Source organism: Hylaeus volcanicus, chromosome 4, assembly GCF_026283585.1.
Source record: "Hylaeus volcanicus isolate JK05 chromosome 4, UHH_iyHylVolc1.0_haploid, whole genome shotgun sequence".
Taxonomy (NCBI): domain Eukaryota; kingdom Metazoa; phylum Arthropoda; class Insecta; order Hymenoptera; family Colletidae; genus Hylaeus; species Hylaeus volcanicus.
Genome location: NC_071979.1, coordinates 11,812,667 through 11,835,664, shown reverse-complemented (window position 1 = coordinate 11,835,664; position 22,998 = coordinate 11,812,667). Strand labels below are relative to the sequence as shown.

At 30.9% G+C, this 22,998-nt stretch overlaps 2 protein-coding genes across 7 annotated transcripts; one reads left to right on the top strand and one right to left on the bottom strand.

Annotated features, from left to right (window-relative positions):
• Nucleotides 1–93: 93 nt before the first annotated feature.
• On the bottom strand, nt 94–4,630 carry LOC128874927 (mitochondrial 2-oxodicarboxylate carrier). Of its 4 annotated transcripts, none has more exons than XM_054120107.1 (7): nt 4,492–4,630; nt 1,727–2,053; nt 1,485–1,591; nt 1,269–1,325; nt 879–1,178; nt 484–629; nt 94–392 (listed from the first exon to the last, which is right to left on the bottom strand). In XM_054120107.1, exons 2-7 carry the CDS (start codon nt 1,905–1,907, stop codon nt 272–274), a joined length of 912 nt encoding a protein of 303 aa, XP_053976082.1. In that variant the 5' UTR covers nt 1,908–2,053; nt 4,492–4,630; the 3' UTR covers nt 94–271. The 4 variants fall into 4 exon arrangements, with proteins under 4 accessions (XP_053976082.1, XP_053976081.1, XP_053976084.1 ...); XM_054120106.1 differs by lacking the exon at nt 4,492–4,630 and adding an exon at nt 2,440–2,578; XM_054120109.1 differs by lacking the exon at nt 4,492–4,630 and adding an exon at nt 2,440–2,578 and having other exon boundaries at nt 484–619; nt 998–1,178.
• On the top strand, nt 4,577–10,767 carry LOC128874926 (nucleoside diphosphate phosphatase ENTPD5). Of its 3 annotated transcripts, none has more exons than XM_054120102.1 (7): nt 4,577–4,736; nt 6,884–7,014; nt 7,306–7,714; nt 7,778–7,951; nt 8,073–8,504; nt 8,709–8,885; nt 9,143–10,767. In XM_054120102.1, the coding sequence occupies exons 1-7, from the start codon at nt 4,716–4,718 to the stop codon at nt 9,218–9,220; spliced, it is 1,422 nt and encodes a 473-aa protein (XP_053976077.1). In that variant the 5' UTR covers nt 4,577–4,715; the 3' UTR covers nt 9,221–10,767. The 3 variants fall into 3 exon arrangements, with proteins under 3 accessions (XP_053976077.1, XP_053976078.1, XP_053976080.1); XM_054120103.1 differs by lacking the exon at nt 4,577–4,736 and adding an exon at nt 6,313–6,463; XM_054120105.1 differs by lacking the exon at nt 4,577–4,736 and having other exon boundaries at nt 6,893–7,014; nt 7,306–7,321; nt 7,395–7,714.
• The last annotated feature ends 12,231 nt before the right edge of the window (nt 10,768–22,998 follow it).

The window sequence follows — 22,998 nt, the reverse complement described above, 5'->3', positions numbered from 1 at the left end:
TACAAGATCATTTATTGATACAGAAAGCCCTTGATTAAAGTTTGAAATCAGTAGATTTAACGCAGCTCTGCAGTTGGTCGAAGAAGGATAGAGTTACCTCCTTTTCTTTTTTCCTCCTTCTATGCTTCTATGTTAAATCTACCAACTTCAAAAGCTTTGTATAACAATAACTGATGTCGTAATTAGACCTTCTAAATTTTTCTGAATAATTTATAACAATGTCGTTAAATAAATGCACGTAGTCAGTCTTTATTGCAGTCTAGAACTCCAATCAATTATCAATTTCCATACTAAAATATGATTTCACTTGCTCGTAAACTATGAGCATTATGGCGCCACCTGGTCCTAATCGCAATATTTTTGGTACTAATCCTTTGTATAAAGCTCTAAATCTGAAATAAAAGTAATCATTGATTATTATAATTAACATAAGAATATATAGAAAATGAAATAATCAAGTTATAAATTATTTTATTTCCATACCCTTCTCTGTGATAGACTAAGTAAATAGTTTGTAGTGTACTTTTATATTGAATTTCACCTTGAGGTCCTTGAATACGACTTTTAGCAACATCAAAGGGTATGTTCATACAGGATGCCACTGTCCCTGATATAAAACCTACAATAAACTAAAAAGTATGCACCGATTAAATTAATATCAATATTGAAATTTAATATTTAACATATTCATTGAAATGTATTAATTATTTTATAGATACATTAATTAAATAATTTTAATTTTTTTTCTCTAAAGGAATATGTATTTATTTATGTAACTTTCATTAACTATAGTATATTAAATATATTCTAGAAAGAAAGAAAAATCAGTCCTGATATGAATTGCTACTCATATTGTACTTAATAATAGTAAAATATACCTTAAGAAGTAATTCTGGAACTTGATCCTTCTGTTTAAGTAACTGAGGAACTACAGAATTATAGATTCCAAAATAAAATGTATTAAAAATAGAATTTCTCATTATTGTGGCAGATAGACCTTTATTCAAACCATTTAATCCAAAACCATGCTCGGTAAGAATACGTTGAGTCACAGCAAAAGTAGATGGGCTGTGACTGATATGTTTACGGTTAGATTGCAATTGCACTTTAACAACTTCAAATGGATTTACTAAAATACCCTCTGTTACTCCAGTTAAGAAGCCAGCATAATAATATGTCTGCAAGAGGCAAGTAAGTTATTAGTAGCACCTCAACACAGTGAAAACAGATTTATAAGTGATTAGAAAAATTTATAGTATTATTCATACCATTGTTTTTGATGTATTATTGCTAAACAACTTCTTATACTGCTCAAAGGAGAAGAACTAAAAAAGAGAAAGTATCTTATTTTTTTCTCTATAAAAAGCAAAACATCATTTAAACTTTACATACTTTTACTTCTATTTAACTTCCACAAACATTTAATTTTATTGTAACTTTTAATTTTTATTTCAAACTTTCAATACACGTTACATGTTACATACTTTTACAGCTCTTTTGGGAGTTTCCATGATAATTGGTGGTAATATACCTTTCCAAAATGCTGCTAGCCCTTCATGTATATACATTTTTTTTATACAGTCATGAATTCCTGTGATATTACGAATATTATCAAAAACATTACTTCATTAATGAAATCCAGAGATAGAGATATATTAAAAAGTAATAAAACAGCAATGAACAAATTTAAAATAAAGGTACATTATACAAGGTAGTGATACAATGCCTGTATAGTAAAGAGCATCTTGCTGTGCAACTTTGACTTGCAGTTGGAAACGTGTTTTAATAAGGTCCATTGGATGCATCATGCAGGCTTCTACAAAACCTGCAAAACCTCCTGCACCAATCTGAATTACAGCCTCTCTTAGAAGACTTGGCTGATGTTGTATGGTTTCTTTATAAGCCATTTTATCTTGCGTGCTCTTAACAAGTATTTATTATCAATAATTTATTGTGATACTTTTAGTATCTATTGGTTTTGTTTTTGCTTTTTTTTGTTTACATAAAATAAAACATCACTTCTTTTACAGCTGTTCTAATTTCACTGCAATCCCTAAAGTAAACATAAGCATGATTTCATAATTAATGATTTATTTGATATATGTAATAAACTTGTTATTGAAACTAATTAATTCTGTTTCTATTTTATCTGTTTAATATTTTTGTTATTAGTTTTTATTCTTCATGCATTCTTGTTAATTACTTTTCTTGTTAAGAAATAAATAGTATAAACAAATAACGTATAACTAATACAATGTTAAATGAATTAATTGCAGATAAAAACGAATTATACAAATTACGATGTTTTATTGAATGTTATTGAAAATGATGTGAACGAAAGTTATATTGTTATTACAACAATGTAGTATGTAAAATAATTATAGATTACTGTATCCGAATTCACGATGAGTTTCGGAAATGTATTGCAATCAAACTTACGTAAAACAGTATTTCTCATTAAGTATGATGCAGCAGTATCCGAATATATCTGACCACGTGTTGTATTGTGCAATAAAAATTTGTTGAATCAATATTGATTAGTCGACAATTTTGAAGATGAAATGAGTAATTCTTAGATTCTTTCTTGTTTAAAAATAAAACCCAAACTTTCTAATTATTTTTTAAATCGATCGTATCGATACTTTATAATGGTATAACTAATATAATACGTTTCTTTATTTAAATTATACAAACTTATATTAGGTAAATTTGCCATTCATTTAAAAAAAAAACTATGTCAATTTTAATCTTCCCATTATCATACATTCCAAGAAAGCATACATAAGTATATAGTTGAAGGTCGAAAGAATTTGTACGAGTTATTGTCACGAAGGTTGGGTACTTTAATGTAACAGAATTATGGGTAAAAACATATTTCTGTTTAAACCAGAATTATAAACAATTAAGTGTGAAGGCAATGAATTCATTTCTGCATTGTATAATCGTCGAATACATTTGTAATCTATTAGAAGAACAATGATAAGCAAGATTTATCAGATACTGAATTTAGTGTACAGGGTGTCTCAGTTAAGATGACCACTCTAATATAATGATTCTGTTGCTTCAAACAATATGAAAAAAAAAAATTATTCTAATACAATCTTTTATGTTTCGTAGAGCAAATATTACAAGATCATTAATGTTTTTTTTAAATGGGATGGGATATTTTCGTTTTTGTAATATTGTAACTGATAGAAAGACAAATTCAAACATGTATAATATATTAACCTTTGGAAGTTCATGTAACAAACATATTTAATTCTCTTTACAGTCCATAAACTATTACAATAACTTTATTAAGATAATGTTAATATATGTAACATTCACATTGCACACATAAACACACACGCACACAACAGAGGCAAAGTGTCCAATGATGTAATATGTTCTTTCATTTGTAAACATTTCTCATTGTTCTCATTCTCATTGGTGAAAGATTGCTTCTATCAAACAACTATACTAAAGTCACTGCTGTAAGCTATTAAAATTTGTGAAAAAGCAATTCATAATATTTTTTAATGTGTTTGTGGGACTTTAGTACACCAAACTTGTTTGTACATAGAACTTTTAACTAATGTACAATTGTGATTTTGTCATCAAGTTGAACAATGTTTACAGGTCAAAGGTCTGGTTTTAAGCCAAACAAGGTTTACAAGAATATTAGTATTACTCTTAAGTGTAAACATCAAAAACATGAATTAAACAGTGCATTATGTATTTGTCTTTTTTGACCAGTCTAACACCTTATTTAATAAGTTTTCAGACATATACAATAATCTGTTGATCGCTGCATAATAGTTTCTTCTACGTTCTGAACTTTTTGTTCATTCATGTTTATGTTACAGTGTTAATAAAGTAAGTAAATACATAATAAGAGCTTGTATAAAGAATGTCTTTGTCAATAAATGTTTTTGCTAACATTAAGATTAGATTTGTATACCGCTTAAAGGTATAATTAAGCAACTTGCAATATTGCACAAATAAAATAACTTGCACAAGTTCAACATTGAAAATGTGCAGCTAGAAGATACGTATAAATATCGTTAAGATGAATCATTTCTATTATTACAAGTTATTTTATATGTTACAACTCAGGTTTCATTCCAAAACAATATTTCTCAAGTTTAAATACTTGAAAAATGTTTTTCAAAAACTAAGGATGTTACAGTTTAAGTTGATTAATATCTTCAACTCAACACACACTTCCACTTGTTATCAGTTAATAACTTTTAATTTCAAGATTTAATCATTTTGATTAAAGAGATAAAATTGTTGTAAAGACATGTTTCAATGTGTTAATTAACATAATTATATTAATTATTAAACAGTACAAATTCAAAATACATATACAAGTAGCATTGTTAAAACATTTTTTTACATTTGATGAATGACATCCATTGTGTCAAATTCTTGCAATAGAATCAATGAATTAGAAAGATAATTTTATCAGTTACTAAAGCAACTATAGATAATAAGTGATGCTTTGTTCACCTTCATGATAGTCTAACCATTCTTTGAAGCGAACCGTAAATGAAACCTTGAATCGTTATCGCCGCCATTTTGTTGATAGACAATTCGATAATCTTAATTCTAGGTCTCAGCTGGCGTCGACAGTAGTATTGCTGACGGTCAGACATGCACGAAGTGTCATTTTAATTTCTTTCTTTTCGTTTTTTTTCTCTTTTCTTTAATTTTTACGTTAGTGAAATTTGAATATGGAGATTAAACATAGAAAGGTTTGTTTTCAATACTTCGTTTCATAGTAAAATTTATATAATTTACTGTAATAGTTTCCATAGGACATTCATTATAATATTGTTTAAGTGAAAAGATGATTAGTTAATATAACCTATATTCAGAAAAATATAATTCATATTTTTGTTGTAATTCATTGTGTATCGACACAAATTCTTTAGGAAATAAGAATATTTTACCTATAGTTATAGGTATTCATTAATTTATAAAATATTTAGTTTTTAATAAGTAATTAATTAGTCGGTGTTTTGTAATTCCAACGAAGTCGGTTTGTTAACGACCAATAGTTTAATTACGTAAGTTTCTAGGTGAACTAGCATTAGTCCATAAATATTTAAATTACAAATTTACGAATGTTGTAATAAGAAGATCATAGTTTTATTTAAACTTTTAAATGTAAAGAGTTCGTTAATTTCTATTGTAAATTATACATTTCACACGGATATTTTATTTCAAACTGTAATGAGAATACAGGATGTCCCAAAAATATTGGAGGTCCTTGAAAGGGGTGGTTCGGGAGGTAATTTGAAAACTTTTTCCGTAGTGAAAATGTTGTTCGAGGCTTTTTTAATGAGATATTAATGGAAAACACTGACCAATCAGAGCGCGAGTATGCCGGTTGAGCGCAAAGCAATCGACCAATCAGAGCGCGAGTATGCCGATGGAGCGCCCGCGCTAGCGTATGAGCGATTGGTCAGTGTTTTCCGTTAATATTTCCTCAACTAAACCTCGGACAATATTTTCACCAAGAAAAAGATTGTTTCAAATCACCTCCCGGACCATCCCTTTCAAGGTGTTACAACATTTTTGGGACACCCTATATATGTCGGAATAACTTAGGAAATTTGTTTCTTATGTTGGCATTATGTTACGTTCACGATACAATTTCATTTCAGATTGCCTTTTGCGCTAGTTTTCAAACTCCTTGCACTATAAAAAAGTATAATAATTTGAATGCTTTTTATTCGTTGCTTCGATAATAAAATGTTCAATATTCTACTCTTGAAATAGTAATATAAACATACTTGTGTATTCAATGTTTTTATATATAAATAAACCTATATGAATATATACTTCTGTAACTTTGTTTTTTTCTTCAACTTTTCGATATTTTTGAGTTTGTATAATGCTACCCGACTTAAAAATGTATTTTCAGTGTTTTTGTCCATTCGCATGTCCCTTGGTTTGAATTTTTCTCTCGCTATAACTTAAAAATAGCGCAAATATATTCTGATCAAATTTTGTATTCGTTTGAATATCTTTCCAACTTAGGAAATAGGATACTTTATGTCAAACTTTGCTAAAAAGCTTTATTTTTAAATATTAAGGTCCGTTAATTACCATTATATTAATACAAAATTTATTTACTAATTTTACTGTGACGTCGAGTATGTTTTATTTGAAAGTATTTGTTTAAACCAACGTCGATGTGAGTGAAGCCGCGGACAAAAATTAGTTTTCAATACTGAAGTTATACATTATGTTAATTATAAAGTCTGATTTCAGATATCAATAATAATAATAATAGTAATTTTATGTTATTTTAATACCTAAATATATAAATATAATATAGTATATACTTATATATATTCACCTGTAGTTCCGTGGTTCTCTCAAGTTCGTGATGCTTTAGTTTGTTTAAAACGAAACCTCTCTTCATCGCATATATCAACCATTTGTTTTTATAATTTAGATGCAATATATTCAAGTAAGTTTAAAGCACACTTTATTTTATATACTGAATTTCACAGTAATAACGTCACCACTTAGAAGTCTAATATATTTGAGGTTATTTATCCATTTATCCTTATATTTACCATTGAATTATTTATTTATGTTAATTAATTTTGTTTCCTCCTGTTAATTATATTAGATATAGTAACGCATCGAACTGAAATAAATAACTTAAACATTTGAATGTTGTAATATGTATGAAGAAAATAAGTTAACCTATGATTTCATTTTATCAAAATTGATGCAAAATTAAATTTTGTGAAATCATAATTAATTTTGGAGTGAATGTTTCATCTTATTCTGTACAGAAATTCTGTGAATCAAGTGAATATTATATCTGTAATAGGTAGAATGTGCATATTTTTAAAACATAAATAAATGATTATATTTTTAGATACGATCACAAAATGAAGATATTCAAGAAGCAGAACAGAAACCACGTTCGAAGAAGGCTCATCCAGGCAGAAGATACTTCATGTTTGTGGCCCTGTTGGGAATCCTGGTCATAGGACACATATTCATAGCGTATGATTGTCATTTACATGTTTCACTTCTTATGTAATTGTTGACTAATACATTATTCATCTATTTCTTACTTTAAAGAAAAAGTAAAAAGATATATGTACTTTCTAAATTAACCTTTTGTGATTTAGAGGAAGTACATGCAATGTTAAAATATAATAGTTTTATTATATATTAATTTATATGTGAAATTATTTGGAGTTAACTGGAATAAATACTATGCATGGAGGCAGATGATTCAAACAAGAAAAAACCATTTCATAATAATTTCAATGACCATTTTTTTTTTTTTAGGTATGATCTGCAGCCAGTACGTTTCGGTAGCAAAGCAATCGATACACTGGCTTTTTCATTCAATCTGCAAAAGCCATTTTATGTCGTAGTGGTCGATGCGGGATCAACCGGCAGTCGCGCTTTAGCCTTCAGTTTTCATGAGTCCATCATTGGTGGTAATTTGGTGCTGGATGCTGAACTATATACGGAAACAAAACCAGGCCTCAGTGCTTACGCAGATAAACCCAAAGAAGCTGCTAAGTCTCTGACAGTATTACTTGACAAGGTTAAAAGCGTTATCCCGCGTTCAGAATGGCAACACACTCCTCTTAGCATGAGAGCCACTGCTGGTTTAAGACTTCTTCCTGGACACGAGGCTCAGGATATACTTCAGGAGTGCAGAAAATTGTTTGAAGATTCTAACTTTCAAGTATGTAAATACTGTACTCACGCAATTTTAAATACAGAATTTATTGTCCTCTATTCATTGTAGGTGTCTAAGAATTCGATTGCGATAATGGAAGGTACCGATGAGGGTATTTTCTCTTGGTTCACTGTAAATTTCTTATTAGACCGATTTAATATGCATGGTACCAGTAACACAGTCGCGGCATTAGATCTTGGAGGAGGTTCAACCCAAGTTACCTTCTCTCCTAATCCTGCACAAGTACAAATATTTATTTAATATTATATAGATACTACAATGGATACAAGAATCGTATTTAAAACTTGGTGTGTAACAATAGATATTCTAACAATTAATCGGAATATTTTTAATATTTATTTAGGAAAAGGAGCTTGATGGACATATATATTCAGTTAATATATTCAATCACAACATGAGTGTTTACACTCATAGCTATTTAGGTATGGGTCTTATGGCAGCCAGAAAAGAAATTCTAACCTATGGAATGAAGCTAGACAATGTGAATTCAAAAGGAGTCATAGAAGTGCGATCTGACTGTATAAACCCCATAGTAACTTCTACCAAGTGGAGTTATGGAGGTCATACTTATCTCGTCAAAGGACCTGTCAATGAAACGCATAAACTAGTAAAAACTCAAAATTTTGCTGGTGGTGAAGCAGACAGGCCAATTGTTAACTTTGCAGAATGTTTAAAAATCATTGAGAAATATGTTGGTGGAATAAAAAATAAACCGATTGGTTTGAAGGACCATGAAATCTACGCATTTTCGTACTACTTCGATCGTGCCACAGAGGTAAATTATTAATATTAATCATATAAAATAATATTACTTTTTCTTCTTTTTAATTTGTTTTATCTCATATTTGAAATATTCATAAGTTAAGCAAACCACTACGGATATGTATAAGGAGCCATACTTTCACTATATTAATTAAAAGTAAGATAAATAATTTATAGGAATATATAATATATTAATATCAAGTTATGAATATTCCAGGTTGGTCTTGTCGACCCCTTTAAGGGTGGAGTCATCCAAGTAGGTCAATTTCTGAAGCATGCAATAGAGGTCTGTGATTATCCAAATACTGAACAGCCCTTTACTTGCCTCGATTTGACATTCATTTTTGTCCTCCTGCGCGATGGATTTGGTCTTAAACCTACCACAAAACTATATGTAAGAATACATACCATATGTTTGTTAAGAATAGCTGCAAATTTATTTAATAGTCCAAGATAGTTGATAATGTCAATTGCTATGTGAAAAGGACTTACAATAGCAGCAATAGTAGTAACATTCTTACTATTACGTTTTATTGCAATGCAATATGGTGATATTTTTGTTAATATTTACTATTATTAAATTCTTTAAAGATAATACGTCACTTTTTCAGGGTGGATTATTAATTGAACTTTTTTCATTTTGTTTAACAGCTATATAAAAAGATTAACGATCATGAGCTGAGTTGGGCCCTCGGTGCTGCCTTCAACATTATCCAAAATGGTCTTTAACGCACCTGAATCATAGATAAACGAATTACAAATATTTTTGCACAATATCGAAGAAACTGTTAGACTTTGCTACTTGTGATGAAACTATTTGACTAACTAGAAACTGTTAATTTATTATCATGTTCATTGTTCTTGCTATAATATGCTTGTTTCTATTAATATGTTATTTAATCATTTGATTAAACATTATATTTGTAGCAATGGCATATTAAAGGCACCGAATGTGTTTAGATTTCTTAACTAGGGACTTGTAAGACTCTTAACAAATATACAATACATGCGTACAAATACACAAAGTGATTCTCATGACTGGGATTGGCCATATCTCTTTTGTGATAGAAAATAAAATACGATATAGAGACGAAAAACTACTTGCATGGTTTAGCCTGAATTTTTTTGTACTGTTTTACAAATATAATAGTGTATAAATATTTGCAATGTGTAATTACAGCCCTTTGAAATAATGTTTCTATTATAACCTATCATAGTATGATCTGCACAGATTGCTGAGATTGCACGTTGCATATATCAAATTGTGTATGTTCATAGAAGAATAACATTTTGGACAGTTAATTCTTGTTAACCCATTTAGGTTTATCTTCTGCTATACCCAGCATTAATAATCAAATATATCAACGAACGAGTCGTATCTGTACATTTGCTTAAAAATTTGATAACTAAATCAAATAATTTTTTATATAAATATTGTACAGTAAATGATATTAACTGATCAAGATGGAAAAAATGTATTTGTTAAAGGCTTCAAATATACTTTATCATGTGATATACAAAGAAATACGAAAATTTAAGTTTATATTACAAGGTTATCATAAATATCGAAACAAATTTTCTTAACACATCTTTACAAAGCAAGATGTATAAGATTATGTTTAAATGCTGTAGCAAATATTTTGCTTACACCCTGTATAATAATTTTAAATTGTATTTCCAGACTACTTCCTAGTGAAATATTTTATCACTAAATAACAAACTTTGGGAATGTCAGTGGATTTCTATTTTAGGAAACGTTATAAGAAGGAATTGTTTATTTTTTTAAAAAGATTTATTTTGTGTATCAAGTAACGTTTGATAGTTTTATAAAATATCAACAATTGTAATTAAAAAAATTTATTGTTTCACTATAGTATTTTATAAATTGTAAAATATTGAATGCTGCAGGAGTTTTGTTTCATAATTTTTTATTCAAGACGAAATAAGAACCTTATTGTTACTAGAGAGCCCTTGTTATAAACATTGTCTATAAAGTAAGGAGAAACTAATTTGGTAAAGATATAATTTCATTCTAAATAAAAAAAAAAAAACATATTCATAAACTTAAAGTTTCTATTCGTTATTTAGCAAACAGAACTTTTGTGGCATCTTAATATTGCAACCAGTTTTATTGTAGAGAATTGAATTGTATTGGAATTTTATATTTTGGGCTGAACAATATAATTCTGGATTGTATGCACAAAATTTATCTAAATATATTTGTAAAATAATTATTAAATGTTAAATATTTTTACATTAATATACAATCAGTAATATGTGGTGAAATTTCATTGCCCAGATTTTATCGATCAATGTATCGAATATACATCTGCACCATTAATATTTTTCCATTTTATGTGCTTTTGAATTTTCCTTTATAGTTTCATAAATCCAAAGATATATAACATATCAACAATAACACTGTCCAACACGATTTTTTTTTCGTGATATCCACTAGGTGATTCTTATAGGGTTCCTCGTCCTAAGTACGAATCTGAAAGTGAAATTGCTCCATCACCCTTAGTTTTCAAGAAATTCGCGATTTTGTAAATACGATCGATTTTGAGAGAAAACGTAATACTACTTGAAAACTACGAACGCTAGAAAGTTCTATTTAGTCTTAAAAGATAGAGGAGTGTTTTCTGAATACGAAGACATGTTCCTTTAGAATTATCTGCTCCTTTGAATGCCTGTAAATGAACACCGAATTTCAAAAAGGTGATGATGCGTGAATTTTTCACGAAATACTTTTGCATTTTTATGAAAAGTTATTCGTCTAGGTCGAATTTATTATGCATTATAGGATTCTGCAAACATTTCTGAAGAGAAAACCTCCCGCGGTAAATGTTGGAACGGTTTCTAATCCATACGGTTTGACAAAATGTCAACTCGTAACGCATGAACGGTGTTTTGCCGCTGCACAGCCATTGCTCGCTATGTTTCGGTCAGTCAGGGCCGTCGCTACGGGATTCGCCTAATCGGTGCCACGCGCTATCGCTATCGCATGCGCTTTTTGTATTACATTTACATGTTCCAGATAAGTAATTCTTCATTTTTAATATTTCATTTATACTGGAACTCAACAAAACGGAGACAATTGTCCACTGTTTAAATTTTTATCATTAATTTCCCGTTTTTGTATCTTCAATTATTCGTCTTTTGCTAATCTGGTATTGAGCAAACTTTATTTAAATCTAAATTGAATTATTTAACAATTAATTCAATCTATAATTGTATATTTTGTTGTTAATTTTTAATGAAAACTGCTACCTATAAAAAATCTCTCTTTAGAGCAGAGTTTACTCCCAAACACTAACTTAAATAATAAAAGATTAAAGTTACGTCAAGTAGAAACATTAAGCTTTAAAATGGTTTTCTATTCGTCAATGTGGGGCGAATTTTAACGAAGTTACGAGAATTTGATGGTTATTATTCAAGCACGTGGCGACGATTGTGCAGAACGCATGACGACAGCCCTGATTCACCGATATAAAACGATCGAAACCTGCGCGCCGGCAAACAGAATTCGTGCGTTCTAAATTAATATTTTCTGGATCTGTACGAACTAGAAAACGTTCCAACATTTACCGCGGGTGGTTTTCTCTTCAGAAATGTTTGTAGAATCCTATAATGCATAGTAAATTCGACCTAGACGAATAACTTTTCATAAAAATACAAAAGTATTTCGTGAAAAGTAGTCGCGTCGCCAACTTTTTGAAATTCGGTGTTCATTTACAGGCATTCAAAGGAGCAGATAATTCTAAAGGAACATGTCTTCGTATTCAGAAAACACTCCTCTATCTTTTAAGACTAAATAGAACTTTCATAGCGTTCGTAGTTTTCAAGTAGTATTACGTTTTCTCTCAAAATCGACCGTATTTACAAAATCGCGAATTTCTTGAAAACTAAGGGTGATGGAGCAATTTCACTTTCAGATTCTTATTTAGGACGAGGAACTCTATAAGAATCACCTAGTGGATATTGCGGAATTTAAAAAAAGTTTAAATTTGTTGGACAGTGTAATATGCGTGTTACAGCGTTTAGATGATAAGTCATATTTAAGTTTTAATCCTTTTTCTGAATCTGCGAAAATATGAATTTGCAGAAACATCTGGATTATGATTTTCGTACTTTGAGTATAATATCCAAAGTTTCAGTATCAATTGGGTTATCTGTGGGAAAATGCCTAAATTTGAAGCGAAAATAGTTCCTAGTATTTCTATAAAATGACACCACCGAAACCTTTTTGTGGGGATCGACTTTTACGACTCCCCGAGGAGCAGAGATGGGCAAACCCCTAGACTTCGAATAAATCTGAAGTTAGCCGATATGTTTGTCTCGTTTCCTCTTTTGAACATTTTCCAAAGAAGGAAACGAGACAAACACATCGGCAAACTTCAGATTTATTCGAAGTCTAGGGGTTTGCCCATCTCTGCCGAGGAGTGGGGAGAAAACAATTAAAACGCGCGAGAATCGAACAAGCGCGTGAATGCCTGGAATGTCACAGACACGTAGTTATACGCAATATTCATTGTAGTAGTAGCAATGATATTTGACAAATATCAGAAAAAAGTAATTCAGAATGTTGATTTCTACAACGTAAATCATCGAAATCGGAGGAGGATGTACCTGTTCTCTATAATTACCCAGTAATTCTAATTACTGGTCGATATATCGACCAACCTATTAGTATAGTTCATACCAGAGCATGGTCGCTATGTTGGGAGCGACAAATTTGTAACCTCGCTCACACGTTCACACAGCGGCTCAGTGAGCGGTGGCCGTTTTGGATGCACCCTCAGTGTTTCATTATTATGAAATGCAAAAACACAGAATTCATCCCTACCCCTAATGCTTAACTTTCAGATAAAACTTATGATAAACAAAAAAATCAGTTAAATTTGCTCGTTCTTATTACCTTTATTCAGGTTCCATTATCCGGATAAACTGTATATTGTGTTTGTCACGCTTCAAAAACAAATTCATTCTTCAGCATGCACGGCATACTAAACAGTAACTTATGTCAATATTGCTAACCACAGGCAAGATACCTAATAGGGAAGAATGACATAGGTTATTATTAGAAATATATTATTAATGTTTATTTATTAAATCGTACAATATACAGGGTGTCCCAAAAATGTTGTAACACCTTGAAAGGGGTGATTCGGGAGGTGATTTGAAACAACTTTTTCCGTAGCGAAAATGTTGTCCGAGGCTTCGTTGAGGAGATATTAGGAAAAAATGCCGGAACAATCAGAGCGCGAGTATACCGGCGAAGGGCGGTCGCCTAGCGCGTAGCCACGCCTACTGCTAGCGCTCCACCGGCATACTCGCGCTCTGATTGGTCGAGGTTTTCTGTTAATATCTCCTTAACGAAGCTTCGTACAACATTTTCGCTAAGGAAAAAGTTGTTTCAAATCACCTCCCAAACCACCCTTTTCAAGCTGTTACAACATTTTTGGGACACCCTGTATAAGTCTCAACCTGATGGACACTACAACTTATCTGTATATGCGAAGTTTGGTAGTCCACAAATTTTGCTTATTGTTGGAAAAAGTTGTTTCAAATCACCACCCGAACCACCCCTTTCGAGGTGTTACAACATTTTTGGGACACCCTGTATATAATATATCGATAACATAAGTGAAAATAAATGATATCGCAAAAGGAACAAAGAACTTTCTTAGAAATATAATATAAAACTAAGATGAATACGCTTCCACTGCGTAATCATGCTGAATCCGTGTCGGAAATTTTCGTACTAAAAAAATAAAAATGCATCTGGCTCCTTTTCCATAAACGCCCTTTAGAGATTAGTGGCGCGAAACTTTAAATTTACTTCATTTCTCTAACAATTTGTTTTCAAAAGTGCAATCTATCGTGTAATAATTTAAAATGCACATTTACTTTTTTCTCGAGAAGCTTGTTACCCAGTTTAATAGTATCTTTGATAACGCGTTGCATAATCTCAATTCGTTGTGCAACTATAGTAATAAGATTAATGCCAGCGACAAAGTCGATAAGAATGATTAAACATGAGAGAGCGGCATAGTTGGATGCGACTTGTATGTGCGAGTAGTGAAACAAGGAAGAAAAGGACCTAATCGAGTGAAAGCTAAGGTCAAAAGGCCAATAATCGTTCCTGGACGAGCCGATAAGCAGCATAATAGCAAAATACCAATTGCGTTTCTCTACTTTCCTTTTTCTTGCACAGCATTTACAACTAAGGAACGACGTGTAATCGCGTGATCAAATTTAATATCGTTCCAACGAATCGAATTCCGATCGCTTAATTCGTTATTAGTTAATTTAATTTTACGTACAGTTCGTTTTCATAATTAGCTTTGAGTGAGAAAGTTCAACTTTAGATTAGAATAAAACGTGAGTAAAAGTATAATAATAAAATGTAGCAAATTTTACTGAATTCTTTGTTTGTAATAAATAGACTGCGGATATTTATGCAAAATAAAATCTTTGTTTAAGAAATAAATACCCTAAATAGGAATTTATTTTATTCTGCAAATATTCTAATATGAACTTTACTTTCAATCTTTTTATGTTCTTCCATGTTGTTCGCATTTTGTAGTTTCTTGCACATTCGAATTTCTTATAAATGCATAAGGATCCACAGTCTAGTAATAAATTTCATCTGAAAGTCAAGTAATAAGGAACTTTTGAATAATACTTAATAGGGAAGAATTACATAGGTTATTATTAAATGGCACGAAAAAATCCCCAAATGATCTTTTAAATATCTAAAACATAGATATAATATTTTCTTAAATCAATTTTTAATTGGATTGTATTAATATCTTAATATTATTATTATTATTGTACATAACAATAATTTTATTATTATTATTATTATTATTATTATTATTATTATTATTATTATTATGTATAATAATAATTTGTGTTAGTACCTTTGTTATACATTTTCAATATTAGTTAGCACTTGAATTTTATTAACCGTTACTTTTTAATAACCATTCGATAAAGTTTGCGCTGCCACAAGAGAAACTCCGATATAAAATGAAGATAGCTCCCAATTAAATCCATTAGTCATTAAATCTATTTAGAAAATAGGTTCAGTAATTATTGTCCATTGTGTTTTAAACATCATTAATTATTCGGAGTGCAGCATATAGCAAACGAAATGATTCTTTAATATTATAATTAGTGGCACAATTTCCATATTTTCTAGTCATGCCACCGTTGTGATTAATATCAAATGACGTGTATGAATTTTAATCCAAAGAAAGTACTGTAATTACTAGACTGCGGATGTTTATGCATTTATACGAAATTTGAATGTGCAAGAACCTACAAAATGCAAATAATTTGCAAGAATATAAAAAAGATTGAAAGTAAGGTTCATGTTATAATATTTTCAGAATAAAATAAATTCCCATTTAGGTTCAATTTTCGTAGGTACGTTCGCGAAGATTTTATTTTGCATAAAGATCGGCAGTGTAGTAATTACTTACAACGGTATTTTTCCAAATAATGAAAAATAAAAATATATCACTGCAAATGTATGAATACATTACTATGATTAACTTCATCGTAATGTACAGTGGGTGTAGAAAGTATTCGTACACCGATCAATTTCCAAGAACACTATGTAAAATTGTAATTTATTAACTTATTTTTTATAAACAATGGCATTCTACATATTCTCGGAAATCTCTAGAATAGATACAGTACAAAAAAAATTCATTATTTATATAAGTTGCGAAATTAACAAGAAAAAAACAATTAATCGATATAAATATTGAAACAATAAGTATTCGTACAACTGTTTAATTGTTAAAACTTCATTAAAAAATAAGAGATTTACATGAATTTATAAGTATATCCCTTTGACTGCGAACGGCGTATACGTACGCCCTCGAGAAATCGGCGCAGAGAAATGTTTGTGTTCGTCAAATAAATTTAAAAAAAATATCAGCCTATAGGGGATGATGAGACGAAACATTTTTATTTGTACAGTTTATTCACAGGAGACTTAGTTTCGAAAATAAAAATTGAAAAGTTAGAAGTTCGTTGCAAAAATTGAATTTCAAGAAGAAGGTCTTCCAAGTTTTCAATTTTTATCTCTGAAACTAAACGTTGTATGAATAAACTGTAAATATAAAACAATTCAGTCTTATCATTCCCTATAAGCTGATATTTTTTTTAAATTTACACCTCTACGCGTCTTAGAATATCTAGCAAAAATCGTCCCGCGGTCAAAGGGATATAATACTTCCTTCGTGGGATTTCCTTTTGATTTTATAATTATTGCAACTCTTCTAACCGTTAAATTAACTGAATTATAAGTTATTCGAAGTGGGATCTTTTTCCATTCCTCTATTAGAGCCTTTTTTAAAAGTACTTTACTGGAAATTTGATGTTTTCTCATTCGTACGGAGCAATAAACTAATGTGTTTACGTTACAAACTCTACTGTAAATGGTTCGTCATAAGAATCGTACAAATACTTATTGCTTCTATACTTTTACCCACTTTTCGCATTTTTTTGTTAATTTTACAAATTATATTAACTAGTAAATGTTGTTCGGACCATATCTATCTTAGAGACTTCGGAGAATATGTAAAATATCATTGATTATGAAAAAAGGAAGTTAAGAAACTACAATTTCACAGAAATGTTTTTTGGAAAATTGATCGATGTACGAATACATTCTACGCCTACTGTATAATTTTACATTAAAAGAAATTGTTTCTTATTATAAATTATTAATTTGTATAGGTGTTGGGTGTTTGTATGCAACATAGGGTCAAAGGTTCAACCAAAGCTATACGAGAAGCTTGCTTCAGACACACCACTATAACTGTGATTGATAACAAATTAGCGTAAACAATGCATCATGTACAGAGGCTCTTCATCAGAATATTCTACACCCACTGTAAATATTACGCGTATAAATTAGTTTTGTGCCTTTACATTCAATCATATATATCTGTAATTTAATTAAAAATAGTGACTCATCATTTTATTACGTTAAATTATTAACCTTCTAAGGGAAGAACTTTCTTTCTTCGAAAAAAGAAAAAGTAAATTTCAGTTTAAGCAAGAAGAATTATTTCAGCACGGTTAAGAATTAAACGCTCCATCGAGCAAAGAGGATGTTGCAAAAAAAAACTGCATGGGGTATAAAAAGGTAAGGAGGAGCCCAATAAAAGAATAAGAAGGAAGAAGAATGATTCGTTCAGTGAGGATGAATCGAGGGGAAAGCGGAATGAGTTAGCGTCGAGAAAGGAAGGAGGAAACGAAAGCGAGCTCTCTTTCACGTTCTTACGCAGCTGAGAAGATGCTCTCGTAAGAAATCTTACCTGAGAAACCCTGGAAAAATGAAGAGGTGGGGGAGGAGCGGAGAACGTCTGCCAAGAGGCAACTTTCACATGGCCACGACGTGAATCCCCTTTTCGACTTCCTGCAACGCCGCGGCCCGCGGGATTAAGAATATCAGTGAAAAGAGAAGCTCGAACAACGCACCTCTCGAAAGGTCATTCCTCGGCCTCCTTTGAAAAATCGGAACAAATTTCGGTCGTCTCGTCCTTGTCGCGCCATTCTTGGCTACCTCTCCTTCTGCCAGAGGTTCGGTTACCCTGCTTACGAGCAACGAGATCGTTACCTTATCCTTGATTATTTTATTGCATTTATTTTCCACCTGCGACTTGCGTACAACAGGTTGCATCATTTTATGTGCGTATCGAATTTATTTCAACGATCGTTTCAGTTGGTTCCCTTCAAAATTTATAACTCATACAGTGGGTGTAGAATGTATTCGTACACCGATCAATTTTCCAACAAAATTTTCTGTGAAATTGTAGTTTCTTAACTTCTTTTTTTATAATCAATGATACTTTACATATTCTCCGAAGTCTCTAAGATAGACATAGTCCAAACAACATTTACTAGTTAATATTATTTGTGAAATTAACAAAAACTAACTCTTCTTAACTTCCTTTTTTCATAATCAATGATATTTTACATATTCTCCGAAGTCTCTAAGATAGATATGGTCCGAACAACATTTACTAGTTAATATAATTTGTAAAATTAACAAAAAAATGCGAAAAGTGGGTAAAAGTATAGAAGCAATAAGTATTTGTACGATTCTTATGACGAACCATTTACAGTAGAGTTTGTAACGTAAACACATTAGTTTATTGCTCCGTACGAATGAGAAAACATCAAATTTCCAGTAAAGTACTTTTAAAAAAGGCTCTAATAGAGGAATGGAAAAAGATCCCACTTCGAATAACTTATAATTCAGTTAATTTAACGGTTAGAAGAGTTGCAATAATTATAAAATCAAAAGGAAATCCCACGAAGGAAGTATTATATCCCTTTGACCGCGGGACGATTTTTGCTAGATATTCTAAGACGCGTAGAGGTGTAAATTTAAAAAAAATATCAGCTTATAGGGAATGATAAGACTGAATTGTTTTATATTTACAGTTTATTCATACAACGTTTAGTTTCAGAGATAAAAATTGAAAACTTGGAAGACCTTCTTCTTGAAATTCAATTTTTGCAACGAACTTCTAACTTTTCAATTTTTATTTTCGAAACTAAGTCTCCTGTGAATAAACTGTACAAATAAAAATGTTTCGTCTCATCATCCCCTATAGGCTGATATTTTTTTTAAATTTATTTGACGAACACAAACATTTCTCTGCGCCGATTTCTCGAGGGCGTACGTATACGCCGTTCGCAGTCAAAGGGATATACTTATAAATTCATGTAAATCTCTTATTTTTTAATGAAGTTTTAACAATTAAACAGTTGTACGAATACTTATTGTTTCAATATTTATATCGATTAATTGTTTTTTTCTTGTTAATTTCGCAACTTATATAAATAATGAATTTTTTTTGTACTGTATCTATTCTAGAGATTTCCGAGAATATGTAGAATGCCATTGTTTATAAAAAATAAGTTAATAAATTACAATTTTACATAGTGTTCTTGGAAATTGATCGGTGTACGAATACTTTCTACACCGACTGTATATACTATACATAAGGTGCAGATAAAATAATTAATACTTAAAAAAAATTTGATTTCTTGTAACTATACTTCGTAAACTCACAGTGTATGAATATTTATCATCCAAGTAAACACGTAACATGTGCATTCGAAGTCGATTTTTTAGGTCACAGAACCCCCATACAAACAAATTGTATTCAACGTTTTCTATTAATTTGTTTTTTTTTATGTATTGGAGAATCACTTTCTCGGCGGTGGTGACGTTCAATATGAAGCACCCTATATGATGATGATACCATTCAGTGTTCGATGAATTATCGCTCAGGTGCACTTTCTCTTTCGTAAACGGTATTGAAGGTATTAATTATGATCCCTCGGTTACCCATTTGCATGAGACAAATTATGGACACCGAGTAAGTTGAGGAAAAAAGGCACGGTGGTAATCATGTATGGACGATCCAGGAAGATGCATTTGGTTAAATGGTTATACCTATCTTTTACGTTGCTTAAGAACTCACAGGTAAAATAACAACAAATTATTTTGTTTTTAACTCTTTGCGCTCGTGGCAATTTTCTATAAAATCAAATCCGGTCGATTTTTATAATAAATTTCTGTAAAACCAAAAACTCTACTTCGAAAAGAAACATCTACGAACATTCATGACTCAATGTATTATTATTTCAATTAATAATTAACTGTATTCTGATATAAGTCAAATTGAAATTTTACGTTCAAAATAATCACTTTTAAATTACATATGTCGCTCTAGAGGCGCCACTCGAGCGCAAAGGGTTAATATGTGAGAAAACGATCTATGATCCATATGTGTTCAGTTTGAATTGACCGCCGCGATGCGCGTCGTTGGCTATTATCTTTTGTTCTTTACTCTACGCGCGTCCTCGCGACGTGTTTTAGATTAGTCCGCATCACGAGCTGTTACGACTAACATGTGCTCAATCATGTATAATATATATTTATGTATTTATATTTGTTGATGCAATGTTTCTCTTGTTTCATGTACTGCCATCTTGGATGGATATTCAACTGTTTCGATATCTCTCGAAGATCAGACTGTTTTCTTGTAACCGTTTCTTTTCCAAAAGTTTTCGTTATCTCATTAAATCTTTTACAATCGTCTTCTGTGTGGCTTCATTTACATCTACCTTAACAATATTCTTTCTTATTAAATATACTTATTCCAACTTACGTTGTGTTATAATCCTATCATAACATATAAAATAGAATCTACAATATAAATAAACTGAAGTATAATACATAGATAATATAATTTGTCTAATTACGTTTATTATTACATATTCTAATGAACGATGAAACAGCATCTAGTAGTTTAATACGTCTTTTCTTGTCTCATAATTTAGAATCACGTGAAGCTGATTAGCTCAAACACAAAACGGAAACGTACATCACTATTGTCAGTCGCACTGGCATAACAGCATCACCAACAAAAACAGAAAACAAAGCTACAATCTACTCCAATCTAAAATAAAGAATTTCTATCTTCAACAGCGTAAAATTAAATTGTGTAATGTCGAAAGCGCCAAGCATTTGGTAATTAACATTGCCAGTAGCTGCGCCATTTCGCAATGCTTTAATAACTCCGCCTCGATCAAGTTCTCCATTATACGTTGGACAAAGAGAAATTGAGAAGAGATTCAGCTTTTGTATCGCTAAATTCCGTACGCGATGAGATAAACCGTATAAATGCGATATTGTGCAACGGCTTGGTTTAAAACATTATACAAGTGAGGAAACGTCGTGACTTGGCGATAGTCCACGCCACCCTGTGGGAATCCCCGCTGTGGTCCAACGATTGGCTGCGTCGGCGTGAACGCGTTACAATTGCGTTACGTATACGTGCGTTACTAAAAGATTTCTATCAACCGCATTCAATGTTCCTTTATTAAAGCTAACTAAGATTCTACCAGCGCAATAAAGATGTTGTACGTTAAGAATAATGCTCGCCGCTACGGCTTTTCAGTAAAAAACACTTATGCGATATGCACTACCGCTCAGAAGTATGTGGACACTTCTTTAAGGGGTTAGTCGCAGTCAGGAAGAGGAAAAACGACATTTCTTTGTGTGTGTTTTTTTTTTTAGTTATTAAATAATAATTTGCATAAGTAACAATTAAGTATATTATAAAGCACGTTTTAATGAACTAAAAAACATTTTTTGTTTTAAGAAACGTTTAATTTATATCGTCATAACAGCCGATGACGTAGACGATGATTTAAAAACATAGGTTTGCGGTGAGCAAGATTTCTCTACACCGGTTTACTTGAAAACAAAAACAGAGGTAGATTTGGAAAATAGATTAGTCTTGCGGGTCCCTGAACAAAGGATTTTGGAAAAAATTAATTTAAAACAAGATGGCATACATTTGAAGTTGATTTTCAATTTTTTCACTAAAATTAAGCAATTCGATACAGGGTAAAAAAAAAATATACAAGAAAATAAAAAATCCTTTGATCAGGGACCCGTTAGTCTAATATATTTTCTAAATCTACTTTTAGTTTTGTTTTCAGGTGCACCAGTTTGAAGAAATCTTGCTCACCGCAAACCAAGTGGCCACCCACGCCACCGCCTGTTATGACGAAATGAATTACCCTTTTTTTAAAACAAAAATTCTTTTATAGTTCTTTAAGACATACTTTCTAATATATTTACATTTCATTAATAAAAATTATTATTTAATATCTTAAAAAAAAACACACAAGAAACTGACCGTTTCCATTTTCCTGACTGCAACTAACCCCTTAATAGAAATAAATATATAATAATATCAATTATATCATTCATCTTTCGATATGTTTATGTTGTATTAGCGAATATATTTTATTAATGGTTTTTTCTAATATCACATTAGTAATGATTAGACTGCGGAAGTTTATGCACGATAAATATGTAACATGCATATGCAAAATATGCACGAATGATTTGGACAAAATGTAGTATAATAAATAATATATTACTATGTTACAGAATATTCGCTATGTACACATATATAAAACACTTTTTACAATTATTCTGGTATATCATAATTCGTGTGACAATAAATTACGAGCATTTTTTCCAAAATTCATGGTGTTAGTGACTGTATTTATGTGTTGGTCTAAATGCGATTTCCTTTCGGACTTCACATTTTTATTGGAAATTTTGCAATAAATGCCTCTGCTCATCGTTATCATTATTGCCGTTGTCATTAATAATAAAATTGGAATCGTCTCTGATCCAACTTTTAGCATTAATGCTTCTCTACTTTTTCTAACTTTTGGCATTTTTAGAGAGTTAAGAGACACTTAAATATTGGGTTGTCCCAAAAGTTTCTTTCGTAATTTGCACTCAATTATTTTGTGCGGTAGTGTTTATATAAATAGACAATCTAATTTCTTAGATGTTGATGTTGTAACAGTAATGGAGCAAAATGAATCGTACACAATTCAGTAATGTAACATTAGACATAAAATATTGTCTATGTGTT

What these genes read in the sequence shown, in the direction of transcription:
- LOC128874927 (XM_054120107.1), bottom strand. Translation starts at nt 1,907, where the DNA reads ATGGCTTATAAAGAAACCATACAACATCAGCCAAGTCTTCTAAGAGAG. An exon ending in AGATGCTCTTTACTATACAG is followed by an intron (nt 1,592 to 1,726) that starts GCATTGTATCAC and finishes GTAATATCACAG; the next exon opens with GAATTCATGACTGTATAAAA. An exon ending in TTCCAGAATTACTTCTTAAG is followed by an intron (nt 630 to 878) that starts GTATATTTTACT and finishes CATACTTTTTAG; the next exon opens with TTTATTGTAGGTTTTATATC.
- LOC128874926 (XM_054120102.1), top strand. Translation starts at nt 4,716, where the DNA reads ATGGAGATTAAACATAGAAAG. An exon ending in ACTTCGATCGTGCCACAGAG is followed by an intron (nt 8,505 to 8,708) that starts GTAAATTATTAA and finishes TGAATATTCCAG; the next exon opens with GTTGGTCTTGTCGACCCCTT. An exon ending in AACCTACCACAAAACTATAT is followed by an intron (nt 8,886 to 9,142) that starts GTAAGAATACAT and finishes TTTGTTTAACAG; the next exon opens with CTATATAAAAAGATTAACGA.